This window comes from Periplaneta americana, chromosome 1 (assembly GCF_040183065.1).
Source record: "Periplaneta americana isolate PAMFEO1 chromosome 1, P.americana_PAMFEO1_priV1, whole genome shotgun sequence".
NCBI lineage: Eukaryota > Metazoa > Arthropoda > Insecta > Blattodea > Blattidae > Periplaneta > Periplaneta americana.
In genome coordinates this window covers 121,348,758-121,371,544 of record NC_091117.1, presented here as the reverse complement: position 1 = coordinate 121,371,544, position 22,787 = coordinate 121,348,758, and the positions used below count along the sequence as shown (strand labels likewise).

Below are 22,787 nucleotides of genomic sequence, written 5' to 3'. Positions count from 1 at the left end.
TAATATCTAGACCATAAAAGTAAATAATGAAAGTTGGATAAGTAATGTTAGTGTGACAATAATAAACATTTATCTGTGATATACAGTGAGTCACTGAATTATTCGGACACGAACAGTATAAGTGCACTAAGGACATTTGTCTCTTTACACATAACTTTTGAAAGGAAAAATATAATTCTTTACTCTTGTCACATGTATACAATCATATCTTAGTGAAAAATATGCGTTAATATTTATAAACAGAAATAAAATTTACAATAAATTAAAACTTAAACCATTCTTTGGTTAAAAAAATTATTCGGACACTGGACATCTTTATAAATGAAATTAGTTCTGTATACGTACAAAAAAAATATTCACTACCTGGTTGGCCTCCCTTTCATTTTTATAACCTCTGCTAATCGTTCAGATATACTTTGCACCAATTTTCTTGTGTAAACCTTGCACACGTTTTACCATTCTTCCTGAAGCCTCTCCTTAAGATGTTGTTTTGATTTTTTTGTTGGAGTTTTCCTCACTTGTTTTTCCAACCTGTCCCATAAATGTTCGATCACATTCATGTCTGGAGACTGCGGAGGAGGATGGAGTACCTTTGGGCAGTGGTACAGCAACCAGAGTTGTACAATATAGGACGTATGCTTGGGGTCATTATCTTGGTAGAATGCGAACCGGTCATGAATCCCCATTTTTTCCGCACTTTGTTGTATTATCCTTCAGGAGTTGAAGGTATGAATAGGGGAAGTCCGTGTAACTTGGACCAGTGTGTAACTTGAGCCACCGATGCAATCACTATTTCCGGGATAGTTTGCAAGGTACTTTATACAGCGCTTTGAACCTTCTACATGGTAGGCAACTGTCCATAAATCTCATTATGAAGGGTTGGCTTGACATGGTCATAACGGTGTCGAACATTCTGTCCCCAAATTCTTCAAATCTTTTCACAATAGTTTGACAGCGTGTTGTGCGAAGACGTTAAGAAATACAAGACTGCCTTATACATAGGAAGAAATACCAGTGTTTGAGGTAAGTTGAGTGAAATTTATATCAATGTTTGTAAAGTAGTTTTTACGTAAATAATTTTTAAGTGTTTCATTTACAATGCGTGTAAATTGAACCATCACAAAGCGTGTAACTTGAGCCAATGCTAAAATGTACCAACCCTTACAATATAACAAATTTAGAAGATAAAATTGTCCATTATGTCTTCACTAGTGTGAATTTCCAAAAATCAGAGGTCAGTGGATGAAAATTTTGTAAGGACATATAATTATAATATTATTTATATAATATTATATAAATAATAATATTATAAAACATTACTTTAGTTTATTTCAATGTTAATAATATTTTATTTCTTAAATTATGTAATAAGACTTCGTTTCATTTGGTGGGTCGACAATTACAACTTTTTAGCGAATTCTGCTTTCGCCATTTCTTTCAGATGACTACAAGACAGGCAAGAAAAGCGAAGGGAGTGTATGGGAAGTGGAAAGAAGAAAATCTGCAACTCGCTTTAGTTGCAATATCGGAAGGGGTTGGCGTCAATGAGGCTGCACGAAGGTATAATATACCTAGTGCCACCCTTAAAAGATACAACAAAAGGAAGGATGCTAAAATTAGACAGCCCGGTCACCCACTTGACTTGTCACAAGAGGTGGAAAATGATCTTGTGACACATCTTCTGCAGCTAGAAAAAATGTTCTATGGGTAAATACATTACAACAAAATGTATATTAGGGCCTACATTAGGCCTACAACTTAATTCAATCAAACTTAATATAGGCCTAATACTTAATCTGCTTATTCTTTAATTTCAGACTGACACAGAGAAGTGTTATGCAATTAGCATACGAGATTGCAGAGAAGAATAAACTTGCCACTCGGTTTAACAAGGAAACGAAGTCTGCCGGCAAAGAATGGTTTTCCGGCTTTATGAAGCGCCATCCCGAACTTCGCCTTAGGCAGCCAGAAGCCACATCACTTGCCAGGGCTTCAGGATTCAACAGGGTTGTAGTCGGCAAGTTCTTTGACACATTGGAACAACTTGTCGACCAACACAAATTAACTGCAGTCAGAATATTCAACATGGACGAGACATCCCACACTGTCGTTCAACGCCAAGAGAAGATTCTGGAACAGAGGGGAAAACATCAGGTTGGAGCCATTTCTTCGTGTGAGCGAGGTCAGAATGTTACAGGAGTGTATGCCATGAGTGCGAGTGGCTTCTTTGTACCTCCTATGCTGATTTACGATAGGAAAAAAATGATGGAGTCTCTCACATTTGGAGCACCTCCTAACACCATCTTCCGCTTTCAGGATAAGGGATGGATGGATTCTGACACATTCTGTGAATGGATTAGGCACTTCATTAGAACTGTCAAACCCGGCCCTGAGGAGAAAGTATTGTTGATTTTAGATGGTCACAGTAGCCTTACGCAGTCGCTGAAAGCGATTGAGATCTGCCGTCAGTACGGTGTGATTATGTTATCTCTACCGTCGCACTGCACGCACCGTCTCCAACCGCTGCACGTGTCGTTCTTCAAACCTCTGAACACATTCATGTCAGCTGCCATATCAACGAAGATGAGGGCACTTCCAGGACAGCAGCTGAATGTCCAGTACATTGCCTCACTGGTAGGAGTGGCATTCCACAGAGCAGCAAATATGCAGATTACAATGAATGGCTTCAGGCACACTGGTCTTTGGCCATCACCATTAGTATCTCGGGCAGCAGAAGTGGAAGGAGCAACAACAGCAGCATCAGCAGAGAAAAAGATGGGAGACAATGTGGAGCTACTTTCTGGTCTCACAGAATATGTGTCAGTGAAGGAAATAAGCCCTTTGCCTTCGTCTTCAAAATCTGGACAGAGAAAATCCGGAACGAGATACAATGCATCTGGCGTGGTGCTGACCGCTACGCCACACAAGAATGCTCTGCAGCAACAATCAGATGGGAAGGCCGCAAAGAAGAGAAAATTATTTGATTCGAAAGTTAAGGTGACATCCAAAACACGCTGTGTTATTTGTGATGAAAGTGAGAACAAAGACTGGATTCAGTGCAATCGCTGTGGAAAATGGGCCCACGAAGAATGTGCAACAATTACAAATGAACTATTTTATTACTGTTGTATGTGAAATCATTGCTTGACACAAATTTTTGTTTGAATAAACAACATTATAGGAGTTAAATGTGTTTAATATGCCTGGTCCAAGTTACACGATCCTCTGGTTCATATTACACGACCCTGGCTCAAGTTACACGGCTTCAAAATTTTGATTAAATTTTATTTTTGAAGTACTAGAATTAAAATTAGTGAAGTCTTATTCTACTTAGGGATTTATTATGGCAATCTACCATCATAAAAAATTCAGGGACATTTTTCTCAATATGATAAGTGAGTTACGGCCATTCAAACTTAGGTGGTCCAATATACACGGTCTTCCCCTACTTGTCCATTTTTCCGTCAATGAACACTAGATTGCCAACTCCGCTTGCGGACATACACCCCCATACCATTACGCTGCCGCCACCATGCTTAACTGTTGCTTGCATATTTTGCTCGCTAAACTCTTCATTGCGTCTTCGCCATACTGTAATCTTGCCATCTGATCCGCTGATATTAAATTTACTCTCGTCTGAAAAGATAACTCGTTTCCACCAATCCTGATCCTTTTCTAGATACTCTTTTGCGAACAGTAGTCTTTTACGCTTGTTTCTTTTGTTGATGTAGGGCTTGTTTCTTGCCACCCGGCCATGAAAATTGTTTCTCCTGAGAACTTTTCTAATAGTCTCGGGATGGACTTGTTTCCCAATTCTTCATTGACCTCAGAAGCAATTCTTGGAGCACTTAATCTAGGATTTTTTTTTACCTTCTGTATTATTAACGCTTCTTCTCTCATAGAAAATGTCCTTGGACGTCCTGAGTGAGGATACGATTCAAGTCTGTCTTCATCTCGGAACCGTTTAACAATATCCGCCACTGTGCTCTTCTTCATCTGTAGTATATCGGCTATGTATCGGTAGGATTTTCCCCTTGCATGGTGGAAGACCACTAACTGACGCTGCTCGAACATACTGTCTTTTCCTCTACGCCACATTTGTTTCTATCCACTACTACACAATACTGATCTAATGAAGGCACATACTGTTACTGACTGTTCGTGTATCTGACTACATTATTCTGTATATTGCAGACAACGTACCTGTGTCTCTGATTGGTGTCCGAAAAATTATGTTGACGTCATATTATGACGTATATGGGTTCGAACCCGACTATTGCTTCCTAATCAAAATATAAATATACATTAAACCCATTGTGTACAATCTTTGAAAAGGAAACTTTCCAACAGATCACTTAAAATTCTTTATTTATACTTTTTATACATGTGACCGTACTATTTAGTAATAAATGGGCATTGTCCGAATAATTTAGTGATTCACTGTATATATATATATATATATATATATATATATATATATATAACCATTAAACATTGAGAAACCTGAAACAGCTATTATTGTTAACAAGAATTTTTAGAAAAATATTTCGTTAGCCTATTCTTAAATTAGTTTGATGTCTGACAGTCTCTGACATTACTCGGTAGGGAATTCCAAAGTCGAGGAACAGCCACAGTGAAAGAAGATGAATATGAGGATTTTCGGTGGGAGGGAATGAATAATATTGAGGAGTGTTGTGATCGTGTGTCTAGGTTATGATGGGTGGATGAATTTTGAAAAAGAGACGCAAGATAGACAGGAGTGGAGAAATGCAATATTATTATTATTATTATTATTATTATTATTATTATTATTATTATTGCCCCGAGGTTCACTCAGCCTCCTATAAAAATTGAGTACCGGGTCTTTCCCGGGGGTAAAAGGCGGTCAGAGCGTGGTGCCGACCACACCACCTCATTCTAGTGCCGAGGTCATGGAAAGCATGGGGCTCTACCTCCATGCCCCCCAAGTGCCTTCATGTCATGTTACGGAGATACCTTTACCTTTACCTTTATTATTAATATTATTTATTCTATATGATTGTGAAACTTGGTTTCTCACTTTGAGAAATTGAACGGAGGTTAAGAGTGTTTGGGAATAAGGTGCTTAGGAAAATATTTGCGGCTAAGAGGGATGAAGTTACAGGTAAATGGAGAAAGTTATACAATGCAGAATTCCATGCATTGTAATCTTCACCTGATATAATTTTGAACATTAAATCCAGACGTTTGAGAGGGGCAGGGCATGTAGCACATATGGGCGAATCCATAAATGCATATAGAGAGGAAAGGCCTTTGGGGAGGCCAAGACGTAGAGGGAGGTGGGATATGATGGTAGAGACTGGATTAATATTGCTCAGGATAGGGACCGAATGAGGGCTTATGTGAGGGGGGCTATGAACCGTCGTACAGTGTGCAATTTTCCTAATCTAGCTGGACAAAATTCATTTTTGGACTTATTGATTTCACTGTATATTTTTTATGAATTTATGTTCCTAACTGTTCACGGCATCTTGTGAAGACAATGCGCGATCTTTCTCCCGGATATTTGTTTGTTTTACAGCAGCGTAAACATTGCTATCTGCAGAGGGTTGAATCCACATTCCTCAGTCGCAATAGAGAGTGCTTTGTTTAAAGTCATATTAAGTGCTAGTAAATTGTTTTCTTGTCTTCTTTGACATGGAATTTGTAAATTAAAGTATGTGCTTCAATATAATGTGTAATTTAGCTAAATTACTAAATTAGAACATCCAATACGGCCTTTATTTCATATGAAGAATATTTATATAATTTTTTCCATAAACTCTGGCTTTAACACGAATTACAAAATACTAGCCGTTAGTTACTGCCAAAATAATTACATATTTATATTCCGACATCATTTTACGTGTGAAATATTGTTTGGTTGGTTGCGTATAGCTGCGAACCTAACCGGTATTAATTATTTTCAGTGGCGTGGCGGGCTATGCGCCGCCGGCAGCTTTTTGAAGTTTGGTATCGGAGTAGTGCTGAATCAAGGACTAAACGAGATTTTAAATAATATTATAGCTCCATTAGGACTGAAAGACATTCCCACTGATATTGAAAATAAAATTAAGAACGCCATCAGCCATTTTTCATAGAAAATTCTATCCCGCTGGTTAAAGTACCATAGAAGTAAGAAAAGATTTTTAAAATATAATGCTGACTGACTAAATAATGACTTCAATTTCCCTGAACAAATTTGAAATTTTTGCCTGTGGATGCGACATCTGAGCGGAGTAGGAGTCGTCCAAGAAAACTATTCAGTGAAAGCAGCAGCAAGAGCAAAAAGTAAAGTTCAAAATTTAATAGGATACCTTAGTCCGGAGGAAATTTCTTTCGCTGCAGAATCAACTTTAAGAGCAGCGGCAAAGCGATATGCAGCAGACATTGTAAAAGATTTTTTATTGTCAGAAGCGTCTCCACAAAGAGCAACCAGAATCAGCAATATCTTACCTTTAGACCAGCCGTGGCGAAAATGTGATCGTGCGCCGAGCCACTGCATAACCTGCAACGTGCATAGGCGGACACCCGAAGGGGAAGTGAAGCAACTGTCTGACATATTAACGGATTTTCATTTTCCTTACGTCAAGCACTTAAATATAATTTTATAGAGAATAAGGTTACAAACTAATTTTTAGTACGTGTAACGAAGAAAGAAATGAACAAGAAAACATAGGGCACATTATCACAACCTAAAATTAACTGTCTTCAGAATGTCTCTGTGACAGAGTTTCAAAATCAGGAATTATGTCACTTACTGCCAGTCGTAGTTGATCACGAAGGTATTTGTCTTTCAGTCGTAATATAAATTAGGTTTTTACTATTTTCATTGTTGAAAATAACTTTTGACAAACGTAAGTTGTAGCGAACATGGCTTCAACAGAGCAAACGAAAGAACGAAGCTTCGGATATTTATTTTTGACAAAGATTTGAAAAGTTCAACATTTGTCAAGTCCTTACATCTAGCTTTCATTTAACATCATATTGTAAATCTGTGACTTTAAATTGAAGATCTAACCGCATTATTCGTATATTTGCTGAAAAAAGATCGAAATAATAATAATAATAATAATAATAATAATAATAATAATAATAATAATAACACTTAACCTTTAATGTTTCATGAGTGATACGTAGTATAATGCTGTTTTATGTTATACAACTGTTTTCCTCATAATACTTGTGAACAAATCATACATTTAATATTCTCTCATATTGGCAGCAAAAAATGCGTCCTCCCATCGTACTTGAAAATTTCGTTTTTGTAGAGGCACATGGTTTCGAGAGAGACATTGCGACGATACGCCACTGGCAGGACAGAGACAAATACAAATGGAACTGAGTTTGACTCCAGTGAGTGAGAGGGTGGGGGTTGGGGGAGGTAGGAAGCAAGAGAAAAGCACAGCTATCATTGTGAGCCACAATGTGCTCGTGAGTCACATTTTCGCCACGACTGCTTTAGACTATAAAAAGCTGCTATAAATTTCGCAATATTGTACATATTTAATCAAATTACTTCATAAATGAGCAAAGAATAACTGATTTTACTCCATCTTACGTTCGATTACCTTCAACTTTCAAACATTAATGAATATGCCATGAATTCCTAATTGTTTATTGAAAGTAAATTTTCAAGGATAAGGGACATGTTTATATTAAATTTAAATATATTTGATTATAACTTATTCATAATTATTAATTTACCCCTATAACGAGATAGTTTTTTCTTATTTAAACATAATCAGAATTTGTCCACAATTCAAATATAGTAACTTACATTTAAGTTGTTCATAAAGTTTAATTAAATTATGTTAGATAGCAAAAAAATTAATTTTGTCTAAATTCACCAATTATAAAGGGGTAGTTCTCCTTACATAAACGTAATCAGAGTTTGTAATCATATCAAATACAGTACCTTTAAGTTCTGTATAAAGTTTATGAAATTATGTTAGAAAGAAAAGAAGACATTAATTTCTTCTAAATTCACCCCCTACGAAAGGGTAGTTCCCTCACAGAAACGTAATCAAATTTCGTAATCATATCAAATACGTTACCTTTAAGTTCTGTGTAAAATTTCATGAAAATAGTTAGAAAGAAAAAGAATTCATTAATTTCTTCTAAATTCACCCCCTACGAAAGGGTAGTTCCGTCACACAAACGTAATCAGAGTTCGTAATCATATCAAATACGTTACCTTTAAGTTCTATGTAAAGTTTCATGAAAATATGTTTGAAAGAAAAGAAGTAATTAATTTCTTCTAAATTCAACCCCTATGAAAGGGTAGTTCCCCTCACACAAACGTAACCTGAGTTAGTAATCATATCAAATAAGTTATCTTTAAGTTCTGTATAAAGTTTCATGGAAATCTGTTACTTAGAAGAGAAGTTATTAATTTTGTCCAGCTAGATTAATGAAATTGCACACTGTGCGTCGGGTTCCTTAAAAGCCATAAATAAGTAAGTTTTCTCAGAAAAGACTTGTCATTGTTTTCAGACTATTTTACGATTGCGTCAATGTGCCGTTGAAGAGATTGGTAGTCAGCAGCACTTTTGATTGCACAAAACAATTCAACTCGTCAGCGAATAACAAACATTAGGAACTCATTCTTGTTCTGAACATTATGAAGATCATAAAAAAGAATAGGTGCTAAAGTAGAGAGAGACCCGTGGCACTCCACAGTTGAAGTTACATTAATCGGGGAGTTTATCAAACAGACATACACGGAGACAGTTTTCAGATCAGTTTGCATAAATTACGGAAAGATCAATGCTTTCCAACTTAACGTGGAACCACGTCGTAAGCTTTGCTGAAAGTAACATAGCCTATATCCTATTGAATCACATTGTCACCGCATTTCATTTACGGGTGCAATTGGATGATATCCAGAGAACACTAGTGACAATATTTTAAACAAGCGACAATATCGCATTCCATTTAATGCCAGGATATCACAATATCTTCACTACCTAGCTACTGAATATTGGTAACAGAAGTTTCTCAACAGCAGCCTGGAGGATGTTAACACTGGCTTGGCTTCCAACATTACAATGAAACGTCTCGAATATATCATCAAACAGTTTTGCCAACCAAGGAACAAGAAATCCCCCTATATAATATTAAAAATCCCCCTAAAATTCAGAGAAACCCTCTAATTTTTTTTAAAATTTGTACTTGGAAAAATGCAACATAAAAATTAGCAAATGAGATTATACTGTTTATACATAATTGAATAGAAAAAATATTCACACATCAAGCACACTGACATGCAATAGAACAGAATATTCACAGTACAATCCTGTATGTCCTTGCACTGAAAGACGATTTCTTGAGAATTTGATTTTTGTGTGTTTCGTTTGCATTAGTTGCACACTGTGTTCAAATATAGCATTCAGGAAAAAAAAAAAAATATTTTCAAAAATATTCTAAGCTCTGGAAGACAAATCCATTGTTGAAAGGTAAGTTAATATTTTGTTCGACTTATAATATTTACTAGTGGCTTGTGCAGTAAATGCTGCAAACTAAGTTCATTAGACGTTCAAATAAACATTTTTCAGACTTATTTTCAATGGCGAATACCAGAAATTCTGAAAGTTATTTGCTTCCATAATATTGAAAGATAATAATAATAATAATAATAATAATAATAATAATGATTTATTTTAGCTGGCAGAGTTAAGGCCGTAAGGCCTTCTCTTCCATTGAACCAGCAAAAAGTGTATATACATATGCATGAACTTACAAAGAATCCAACAATTTGATTTAGATGAGAGTTACATGTATACAAAAGTTATTTACAAATTAAACAACAAAATACTATGAACTATTAATTAAACACTGAAATAAACTATGTAGCAGAATTAAACTAAAATACATACTCTCTCTCGAGCCAATACTGAAGAGAACCACGCATATAAATATCTACACGACACCGCCATTAAATATATGAAAAAGACCCAACCCCACTTGATTAATAACTATAAAAATATTTGATTTTTAATAATATTATTATCTTACGTAAGTTTTATAGCTTTCAGTAACATATTATACTATATATACTATATAGCTGCCACTCAGTAAAATATAGAAATCAAAATCTAATTTAAGTTATTCTCTACATCTACTTATATAATCCCAAAACGCTTCACTTTCATACCATCAATATAGCATTAATATGTATAATTAATGAAAAATAGTCACATCATGGCATTAACTACAATAATATTTAATTTCTAATGGTAATAATGTCATCAAACCACCTCAAGTTTTGTAGTTTTTAATATCCAATACACAGCTGTACCCAGAAAATTACACACCACAGAATCGAACCCGTAAATTATTTTTAGTAAGTTACGTTTTTAATAACCAATTTAATTTGAGCTCTAAATATGTCAGCATTCTTGCAGATTATGGCCTTCGTGTAATATTGTTTACTGTAGTGTGTGTTTTGTTTTATTCTGAAATGCAATTAGCTAGTTCTCAAAACTGACGACAAATGGATTTTGGAAAATAGGAAAATTATGTTGAAAAATTGATATTTCACTGAAATCTACTATTTTTCTGAAAAACTTTGAGTTCCAAGCTTCAAAATGAGGGGTCATTTATTAAAATCCGTTCAGCCGTTTTCCCGTAATTTCCATTACCAGTTCAAATTATATATTTAGATACGTGGTAGTACAAAAAATAATTATTTAATTTCTCATGTCCAAGGATTTTTACTTATTAAAATAAGATATTTATTCCAAATGTACATATCCTTCAAATTGCTTTATAAATAAGTTGATAGACTTAAAAATATTAATACAAAAACAGACATTATTTTAAGTTAATGATTTAATTTCTTTGGATTTCTCATAATTCGTCCTCGCATAACGAATTGGTTGGCTCCTTATCCATCGAGACAACAATGTGTTGCATCGTGCAAGTATTGTCACAATAGGAGAGATGGAGGCAGGTTGGCACACCAGCTTTATTTCGGTAGTTAAGCGACGGATTGCAGCACCACTCAGACAAAATGATCTCTGCTTAATAAAGCACGTTCCAAGGAAGCGTCAGATCTTTGTGGCAAGCGGTAGAAGAAGGAAGCCATAAAGTTGTTTAAGCAGCAAGATAAGTAAATTTTCACCATCTCGTGATTATTGTTTACAGATAATTGGCTCTGTTTCGCGTTAATTTCATTTCGATCACTCATTATTCTAATTTGTAAATTTTAACTTAAATTAAATATCTAGACCAGAGCCAAGTTGGCATAGTTGTTAGGGGGCAGATTGGCACGGCGTGTAACCTATGTAATCTACCCCGCTGTATTACTTTAAATTATTACATGAATTATGCAATACATAATTTACTTATTCATACAATTTCCTATTATATGAGTTCAATTTAATTCATTGTAAATATTAAAAATATATGTTCATTGCAGTGAATGAGAAAATGAGGACTTATGAGAAAAAAAACTGACAGAGCAACTACTTCTCCTGATATTATGCTACGAGCTGCCAGTGCTGTAAAGTTCGGAAACAGAAATGCGGCCAAGGATTTTAATATCCCATTCTAGACTTTCTCTCGATATTGTAGGTAAGCTACGGATGAGGACATAAGGGGAAAATGGTTTACTGTGATACGTACTGACTCTCCAGTTAAGAAAGCACTAGAGGAGAGAAAATCGAAAAAAGAATAATGAATTTGTTCAACAAAAATACAAGAGGAGACTGTAGTAGTAAGAAAAGGAATCTCAAGATCAGTCGAAAGACAAAGAATAATTCAAGAAGGGAAAGTAACGAAGAAGACAGAGAGACATATTGCATGTATGTGTTAAATATTACTCAGAATGTGCACCAGGTAAAGGGCGGATTCAGTCCCTGGAGTGTAAATTATGGCACGTAAACATTTTACAGATAGAAACAGAAAGTTTGTATGCATAAACTCCTCAAATATTTTTAATAAGATAATATTATAGTCATTTACAAGTTCAAAACTAATTTTTATAACTTGTTTTTCTAGGATTCAGTTCTTCTTTTATCTTAGTGTTTAACTCCATGATTATATATTTTGTGTGTTCATCATATGGAATCGTTTGCCTGTGTAAAGAAATAAATTCCAAATAAAAAAATCCAATCTTATATGCAGTTTGCTCTTATTTAACATGCAGCTAATTTACCCCATACCATGTGTCAATCTGCCTCCAGGGCGGGATAAGTTGACTCAATCTGCACGTTTCAAAATAATATAAAATTTCAAATTTAAATCGTGGTGAAATATAAATTCAAATATCTCTTTACATAGCCAAAGAACCATTAGAACAACCATCTTTGAGGATTTCATAAAATGCTATACAAAATACAGAAACAAAAATGAAACGTAAAATTTGAGCCAACCTGCCTCCCTCTCCCCTACACTGAAAGTCCATAACACTTGAAGAGCACAGGAAAAGAACGTGCTTTGTCCACTTTTTTTTTAAAATGAGTTATGCATGCTATGAGATGCAGGATTCCATGTAGTTTAAAGTTATTAATCGACCAATGTGATAATGTGAATAGTCGAAGTGCTACAAGAGATTTTAGATTTGGCGTACAGGGAAAGAACGTGTTAAGTCCTCTCACTACAGGGAAATAATGTGCTCTGTCCTCTGTTTCTGTGATTTAATTTTTAGTTTCCTTACGGATTGGCATGCATGTTATAGCAGGAAGAAGGGAATTGGAGTAAAAATAATATTCCATTGTTTTTCATTATTGTTATAATGAGAAAATTCGTTCTTGCTGCATAAACTTTATGTACAAGTATAAATCTTTTTAGTTTGAGAAATTCAGTTTAGAAGTATAAGTGTTGTAAATTTGTCACTTAAATTTTAATATTATTATATTATTGAATGTTGAGTACTTCATCTGAGGATGGAACTCAGAGACCTTCGACTTCTAACAGTGTTAAGAAAAAGAAAGTACGAGGGAGAATGACTGCAGTCATGAAGAAATTAAGGGTTCAATCACATCAAGTAGGAGAAGACTGCAACTGTTAGTTAAAGTGTTTCGAGTAAGTAAGTGCTGAAGGAAGATCAAGTATTATAAGGCAATTTAATGATTTAGAAGACTGGAATCAACAATCATTACATATGACTGGGCTCATTACAATAATTCCAGTTTATCGAAAGTGATCAGTCATTACAGCAATGGAAGGACCAATAAATTGCATCTCCCAGAAGAACTATCAGTGAAAAAGATGTATGAAATGTTCAAGAAAAAATACCAAAATTTAATAATTTCATATGAAACATACAGAATAATGTTCAATACCAAATTCAATATAGCATTTGGATATCCAAGGAGTGATACATGCATATGATAAGTACACAGCTGAGATGGAAGTGCTGAATGCAAGACTGACTGAAAGTATTGTTATTATTATTATTATTATTATTATTATTATTATTATTATTATTATTATTATTATTATCATCATCAACATCATTATTATCATCATCATCCTCATCAAAATCAAATTAATATATTTCTTAGCTTGTCTTGCCTTAAGGCAATCAGTAGTTTTATTCGAGGAAAAGAGTATGATTTACCATCATCATTTATAGTGGCGAAATATTCCACGACAATGGTGAATTATTACTGCTGAATAGTGACACTTATACGATTTGCATTATTTAGGATACAACATACGCAGCAATGCGATTTTAATGTTGCGCATGCCGAGTTTAGTGTAACGTACTCCCCTCATCCTCCAAACCAAATCAAATATTATTACGACATTACGAGTAATAAATAAATAAATAAATAAATAATAATTACTACAATTATTCGTTGTAATAAAGTACAATTATCACTGCATGGTGTACCGAAAATTTTACTTTATATTATTGACATGTTGTCATGAGTGACGACAGAAAACAGCTCAGGGGAGTGAGATTCAGACATTACTAAAAATGAAATGGGGATCGAGGTGAGCAGATGCGCATGTGCCTATGCGCGACAAATATTAAAAAATATTGTCCCTGAGATTCCTGAGATATTTGTTTATGTTTTGGGAAATGATTAAATTCGAAAACCATTTCTAATCACATATATTACAGTCTAACTTCCTAATTAATTTAATTCTAACTCCTAATTTAAAAACTGTTTACACACACTAAAATATCATAGCATTTGCTATTACTACCCACTACTGGATTAATCTTGCATAGGATAGGGACCGATGATGGCGGGCTTAAGTGAGGGCGGCAATGAACCTGCGGGTTCCTTAAAAGCCATTTGTAAGTAACATGTTAATCAGCAGGTCTATTAGATATTTATTTCACCGCTGCAAGTTGTACAAGAAAAATCGCACATTTGTACTAATCATGTACTGTATTGTGACTGCTGTTTGCTTTAGTATAAATCATAACACTTCAACATCAATATATTTTTAAAAAAGAAAGGGATAAGTTAAGCCTACTTACAAATGATTAAATTATGGAGTCAGGGAAATGGAAGATAATACAGTACCTTAATTCATTGGAATAATAATAATAATAATAATAATAATAATAATAATAATAATAATAATAATAATAAAAAAATTAATACGTGAATAGGGTAGACTACAGTGTTCATGTAAAATATATTACGTTTTTTTCATTATTTCCGAAAAGTTACGGTGTATGAATTGAACAACAGAAAGGTAGTACCTTAGTTTATAATATCTAATATCTTTCAATATCAAGAATGACAGCCTTTTATTGTAATATAATTGGGACGTAGAAGTTTGGAAATTACGTCTATTGTCCATAAAATATTGTACGAAGCATTTAATAAGCAATGGTGAGTCCTTTAAATGTCCCAAATGTCAATGTCATTTAAATGTTCTGCTATGAATATTTAGTATAGAACAGCGCTCCGAGCGGCGGAATTGGCATTACGAGGGAACCACTTCAGACCCGTATTTCAAGCGCTATGCGCCAGCTTGTATAATCTCGTAAGCAACGATTACGGATATATTTCATTTATATATTTATAGTAGTTTCTGCATGTAGCACTTCTGTGTTACAAGTACTGCACAAGTCGACTGTCACAAAACATATTTCTATACACATTGATCTCCTAAGTCTCCAAGTCCAGGTGACATGGCAGCTTGATTTTGGTAAACATTATTATAGCGACAAAGAATCACGTAGTGTCCATTACTTGTGGCTATTCAAAAAATGATGTTGACAAACATTCCTTTGTTTATTTCCAAATATCTCAGAGAAATGGTATTTCCAATCCTCTCAATAGCTTGAACATAATTAGGCCTACTGTTGCCACGTAAGCATGTAATAACTAATAGGCTGGTTGTAATATTTTGAGGACCTCCTAATAAAAAAGGGAATAAACATATTCAATATATGGGCCTGTTTTGTACATGGAAAGGAACAACGAACAGCCTGTTACAGATTAATACTCGCTTGTGTTAGTCGTGTTTCGTGGTAGTTCACGGGCAGTAAGAAATCAGGTGACATTGTGATAGGTTCTGGCACTGATGGTGGTCCTAGTAGGTCCTCTTCCCAAATATCTACACCCGGTATACCTAAATATACAGGACGAAAATAAAATTGTAGAATATTATGGTAAACAATTCCTTAATTTGAACTTGGTTTGCTCTGATGAATCAAACTGTAAAAGGCTTAGACGTAGGTTCTGGCTATTCTGTTCCTGCTGTTGTTGATCCTTCTGAGGATCCTCCCAAGGTAAGGTGACAACAAAGTATTAAAAAATCATTTTATGTGCTAATATTTAATTTTTAACAATTATTTCCTTATAAGAATTTTTAAAAATCGTTTAAATGAAACACTGCGGAGATAGTTTCGATAAAATAATCAAAATAGGCCTAAATGTAGTATCAAAAATACAATAATTTGGAACCAATTGTGTGATCCAGTCAAGCCTCTATGTTGGCAACGCTGGTACCCAGATCATATCATGCTCTACAGACTACCTGGTTATGATTTCTTCAGAATATATTCATGTGAATTGTACGCTATTATGAAGGCTTTGGAATATATTTTAATCTCAAATAACAATATCATTTACATTTTTACTGATTTCAAAACCTGTATATGTCCCACGGACATCATGACATCATAACCAAAGCTCGGAACTTGGGGACTTGTGTCTTTGCACGTGGCTAAGCGACCCGACTTCAATGTCAACAAGCTTCCGCTTCCAGCACGGAAGTACTGTCAGGTCCGTTATAAAATTGGTTTGTGGCTGGAACAACATATTGATAGTATTATGGTAGGATGAAACACGTAATTTTATAGCATATATATATAATAAAAATAAACATGAGAAATATATCAAATTTACTGTTCTCCCTGTACATTTTATTACAGTGCATGACTACGTACATTCGAAGATTTTCGAACCCATAACTTCTTCGCCTGTTAGTTAAATATGATTTGAAACGAGGAAACTTACTTCCACGTCACGTAAATTGACGGGAGAAAACTTAACATACTGAATGTTTTCACTGTCACTGTTTTCTGTTCGATTTTCAGCAGTTGCTAGCTGATTTCGTATCTGAGAAAGATAAGTATATCCTACATTTTTCTCGAAAATAATTTTCAATCTGTTTGTCACTACTAGGGAAGGTTCCACTACGACTTCATCCATGGCTATGGACAAATTTTCCACCAATTTAAGGGACTGCAATGTCTTTCAATGAATGCCCGTTTCCAGTCTCTGTTCGTGTGTGACACAACTTAACAAAATATAAACTCACCATTCGAAGAAAGTAATGTATCTCCTCCGAATTCCTCCACGAAATTCTGTGCCTAAAATAAAAAAAAATGTATTTTCTAACTTCTATAATACCCATTCGAATAACACATATTTTCTAATTCCTGAAACAGACCGTTTACCTATAATTCCCTGAATGTCATTGGCTTCGACATGACACAGTTTCGTCGTTCGTCTTCCTGTCATTCGATGTGGCCACTTTCTTAGTACATACGACTGTCCCTGAGCACTTGCAGCGTGAGCTTTGTGTACGTTGTACCTGTAACCTTACTCAAGCACACGACACAAGTCCCCAAGTTCCGAGCTTTGATCATAACCCGTAGTTACCTGGCAGAATGACCCATCCAACAAACTTCATTTCGTAAGTGGCAATAACCCAGTCAAGTCCCCAATGACAAAACTCTTACGCCGTGAACAGGTAATAATAGCTAGAATAAAATTGGACATAGTAAATTAACTCTCATGTATTTATTATTGAAACAAAAACCTCACATATGTGAAGGATTCGAATATAAATTAACCATCGAGCACATCGTTATTGAATGCCACAAATATGAAGACCAGAAACAACGTTATGGCGTCTCGAAATATCTTCAGACAATCATAATTTGTTTCCATAATGTAGGGCATTTAAAATCTTCTTTACAATCCCTCAGACTGAAGTGATGTATGAGAGTTAAAAAAGAAAAATTTCAGAGCACCTTTAAACTATCGCTAACACTGGTTTATGAGTACGAAAAACGTTAGTTCGATGATCATCCACTGGAAGCCCGCGCTAAGAATGTCTATGAATACGGCCCTAAAATTTTGTTATGCCATCAATACCTATTGCTCTTGTTGGTCTTATTTTTTAATTGCCTTCCGAACATCATTGTGTGTTACGGTTGGTATTACCCATAGTACACAGTCTGCAAGGTTATGCATTTTCTGACGAATTTGATGTGGTTGACTAAACTATTAACAATTTTTTTATCTATAAAATGTTTATCAAGATAAAGTTCTGTGGGGCTATCAACCTTACGGTATAATTCGAAGTATTTCCGAAACCTTTTATGTTATATTTTTATATTCCTTCTATATTTTTTATCCATGATTGATTCAACAAGTTTTCTACATTAAAGAATTTTTGTTAACATATTGAGATTTGAATTTTAAAATTTTTCTGCGCCTGGACTTCCTTTCTTCAAACTGAAGTTCACGCAAGATGTTTGGAAAAATCCACTGAGCTAAGATATAGCGTTATTAATAACTAGACCTCGGATTTTTAGGCTCTTGAAAACCAACTTTTAGGCACCTAAAATAGACTATAAAATTATAAAAATATGCACTAAAAATATACTTTTGGAAATATAAAAACTTTAATTTTAGGCACCTAAAAGTATGAAATATAGCAGTTTGAAAACGAATGATTCTTTTGTAGTAGTAGCCCTGTATTTTACACAGATTAACATAAAGCAGATATCCGTATGTTGTAATTTTTTCTTATATTTCCTTGCCACTGACTGATGTCGGCAATAAAAAATATGTAGATCGCTGTGAAGTACGGTTAGCATGTCTGACGGTATAACGAGCGAGCCCGCGTTCAAATCCTGTTTGGAACAAGTTACCTAGCTGGGTATTTTTCAAGGTTTTTCTTCAACCAAATTAAGCAGAATTGCTGAGTAACTTTTGGCGTTGGATCTCGGAATTATTTCGCCATCATTAATTCAAATATCATTGTTATTATTACCATAGCTCGGTTAAGTACTCGTACATAGTACAGCGTGCAGTATACAAGGTGAAAGCTGTATAACTGCATTAATTTTAAGAACAGAATATTTAGGTAGTAAGTAATCAAAAAATCAAATGTCATTTAAAAATTGTGTGTGAAGTTTGAATCGCATTTATGGTAAAATTATTGGATACTAAGATGTATGAGTGGTAAGATATCAACGCCAAGAACAAGCCGAAAGAATTATTCGTTTGCCAGTTCTTCGAAAAACGCTTCATTTGTGTAATAACGTACAAAATTAACTAATTAAAACTGACTTTACAGTGTGACGGAACCTTCAAGTAAATCTAGCATCGTTTCACTTACGGGTTGCTCGGCAAGTGTACACTATTTATCCGCGTTCTAACGTTAAACCCCCTAGCAGTAGCAAGTCTTATGCCAGTCTTTTTGTAGAATTCTAAAGATGAAGGCAGTATGCTTTTAATTTATGGGGAACCAACACAGAATTTCCATGAATCAGTAAGGCTGTATCATATGCAATTTTCTAACAGAAAAATGTCAAATCCGAGAACGTTTGTAGCTGTGACACGACGAGTGTTACAAATTAGATGTGCGATTCCAGCCTGTAGAAATCGAGGGTTGCGGTTACAAGACTTCCTTTATGTTTTATAAAGTTTATTTTATTTTCTTATTTGTTCTATACAGAATTGATTACTACCAAAGTTCAAGTGCATTCTTTTATTTCTTGCAGTGTAATTCAGTTGAAGGTATGGATATGTTAATAAATGAATGTTATTTTTTTATTCACAAACTCTTAATAAAATAGCCTACTGGTGTTAAAAATTAGCCTATTTATGTTTACTTTATTCGTAAAAATAACAGCGCATGTATGAATTTTCGTCTTTAGAAAGCACACTGACCTACAAAACACTCTCACTGAAAGGCCTGTAAGAGTTTTCGATGCTAGCAGAAGCGAATCCTTTATTTACTATTCAGTGGCGGTCTCTGTCCCTAGCATAATCGTATTTATGTTTTCTTTTTTTTTTCATTCGTGTTACGCGTTCCAATGCATGAAGACTCGGAAAGTGCTATTTTCTATAGCTTGTGCGTCGTCTGCAAATCCCAGTCGGTAATGTGTGCTGACTCAATGATCAGCAGTGAAATGCAGCGAACCATGCACATGCGCAGAAAGCTTACATTCGCTTGTTGAATCATGTAATCTATGGTTTCCCATTATAAACAGCGTGAGCTGCAAGGAAAAGCAGCGAATTGAAATGACTCGTTCGCATTGACGTTTTATAAAATCTACAACCAATCAGGAGTGAGTGACTGTTTGTATAGATGGGTTATACAATCTACAAACAATTTCGCGGACGTCACGACATCTCTGAGTAGCAGTAATGTACCTACTATTTGTGAGTTTGTATCTATTTTAAAAGTCCTGATCACAGAATGTAGAGACGACTATTTTATTCTTATGCTAATTATTAAACTTTCCTGTAAAACTGATACGTATTGTTTATAATATTTATTATTAGCTTATTTATATGTACTATATTTAATGCAATTTAATCAAAAGATGCTGTACTCCTATTGTACTTTTTCAACCTTCCGACAGATGGCCTGAATGCACTGGAATGCTATTCGAATTCAGAATTTTGATTGCTGGTTGCCGACATGGAGGGGTTGAGCTCCAAAGTAACTGGCAGCAGTATTTCCAACCGAACGGAAATTCCGTCAGTTCCGTCAAAACTGACGGTATTTCAATGTAGCGGACGGGAAAAGAATGGCTTTGACGGGCGACGAATTTTCTGGCGGAAATTACTGTTTACATCGTCTTTTGACTTTTTAGCTGCTGTCATTTTTAATTGTTTAATTTTTGGGGGAACGTACACCAACCCTGCACATCAAGTGCAGAACTAGAGGCAGATGACGTGGATGAATTATTATTATTTTAATCAAGATTGGTAAGGAAGTTGCGTTAATATTTGCTTTCATTTGAATATAGATATATTGTGTGGATCTTATTTTATTTTTTTAATTTGAACGGATTTCCAGGTGTTAGACTGACAGGGATACAATTTATGTGTTGGGAACACTGAGTGACAGCTTCTGCAGCATGAACTTACCACTACTCCACTAGTGAGTAGATCATCCAAATTTTTACGACCTTTTTTAAAGTGAATTTTCCATATTGTGGCACATTCTCATTTTCAGCCACGAGCAGCCACTGTTATTACTACTGCATTAGGCTCCGTACTTCGCAGCTGTAAACCAAGCGTTGCGCTGCTGCAATGTATCCACTTTCAATCTCTCAATAGAAACTCGATTTTTTCCATAACCATTATAGACAGAAAAACGGTTATTCGAACTTATCTACTAGTTATATTGATATCTATTACTAGTTCAAATTAAAGCATTTATACACCTTTTACTCTGTATGTACAAAAAACGCGGCCGTTAGGTGGCAAAATCATTGACAGAATAGGAGTGGTAAGCACAATACGCCTCAGGCTCGGATCCTTCCGCCGCCGCACAGCGTACAATGCTGTAACCGACCTAATTAGTTCAAATCTTCCGCACAAGTGAAAGGCCCGCCGCTCGGCCACCTAACACAAGGACAGCGGAGGATAAGTTTATGGAGCAAGGACGTAAACTGTTACAAGAAACTATGAAAAGAAGTAGAATTCGTATCGAACTTGATGATGCAAAATAAAAGTTTAATCTTGTTCAGAAAAATAAGAATGAAAAATATATTGCATTAAATTGTGATCTGAGGATACAATGGTAGTCTTTCATTTGTGTGTCTGTAGAGTTGTGCAAATGAGTTCGCTAAGAAAGAGAAAGTGTCTTTCAATTCAGGACAAATTAAAATAATTGACGGGGTGAGAAATAATCAAACTGAAGCGAAGGTGAGTACTGCAAAGTGTCTTATTCCACACTGACTGCGATTCTTGGCAAGGAAATCTAAATGTTTCTAAATACGGTTCGAGCAATGAAAAACGGATGCGAGTGCACGAAGGGAAGTTCTATAAATTACAAAGATGCAATATGATATGGTTGTAACAACAACACACTTCTAACGTACCTATATCCGGTACAATTTTGAAAGAAACGGAACAGGAATTCAGAAATAGAAATTTGTAATTTTCAGAGCATCTACAGTACATTCTACATGATGGTGGATCTCTTCGGGAGAAGTGCGGTGTTGTTGGGCGAAGAGTCTCTGGTGAAGCAAACGGTGTTAACGAGGTTACTGTTGAGTGTTGGAAAAGCAACCTGTCTATAGAAAACTATAGCCTGAAAAACATTTACAATACCGATGAATCTGACCTCTTTTACAATCTGCTGCCGGATGAAACACTGGCAGTAAATAGTAACCCATATCGCGGACAAAAATTAAATAAGCAGTCAGTCACAGTGCTTTTTACTATGATCGCAGATTGATCCAATAAAACTGCGGCCACTAGTTATCGGAAAATCAAAAGTTTCAATGGTGTAAAGGTGTGTCCTACAGATTACGAGGCAAACAAGAAAGCGTGGATGACATAACTCTGTTCAGAAACAACATGCAAAAGTTGAACACGGGTGTAGTCCAGAAAAGAAAAGCTTTCTTGAAACGCGTGCAGGCAGCACAGATATAAAATGTGTTTATGTTTAAAAGAGATAACATGTGTTTTATGCTTAAAATAGATTAAATGTGTTTTACATGGCTTTATACAAATATAATACATTTTTGTTTCATTTCGCATGTTACTTATTCTCGTTCTCGGTTATACTTTATTTCTGACGCTCTCTTTAAAAACGTATAAAAGTTGTTTCACTATATTAAAAATATGATGGGATGACATAAGTATTGAGTTGGTGACCTGACATAATACAAAATACAGTTTTCTTACGTAAATTCAACATAGGTAAAAGTGGATAAGGGACTCAAGTGAAAATTCATTTTGGCATAAAAAATATTCTCGAAGATTTCAAGAATCTGTTTCACGATCATCAAGCTTTCTTCTCTACAAAATTATGAAATCAGACAGCATTCTGTACGACTCCACTGAATTCAAATCGACATGTTCCTATTTGCTTTTCAGTAGCTCACACAAATACAAATCGGAAGGAGCTTTGCGAGAGAGAGAAAATATTTACTATAAAATTGACATCCAGTGTATCATCTGAGTTACACAGACGAAAATTATGACTCTGGCAAAATCTCATCTCTTCTTTCCAAATGTTTTTTTTTTTTCTTTAATAGTCATCTTATTTTAAAACAACTCGTTGCTCTCATTTTCATTTCATGT

The 22,787-nt window shown here is 34.9% G+C and overlaps 1 protein-coding gene across 1 annotated transcript; it reads left to right on the top strand.

Moving 5' to 3' along the window:
* The first annotated feature begins 1,441 nt into the window (after window positions 1-1,441).
* Window positions 1,442-3,135, top strand: LOC138711094 (uncharacterized). The gene is made up of 2 exons (XM_069842719.1): window positions 1,442-1,707; window positions 1,818-3,135. Exons 1-2 carry the CDS (start codon window positions 1,442-1,444, stop codon window positions 3,133-3,135), a joined length of 1,584 nt encoding a protein of 527 aa, XP_069698820.1.
* The last annotated feature ends 19,652 nt before the right edge of the window (window positions 3,136-22,787 follow it).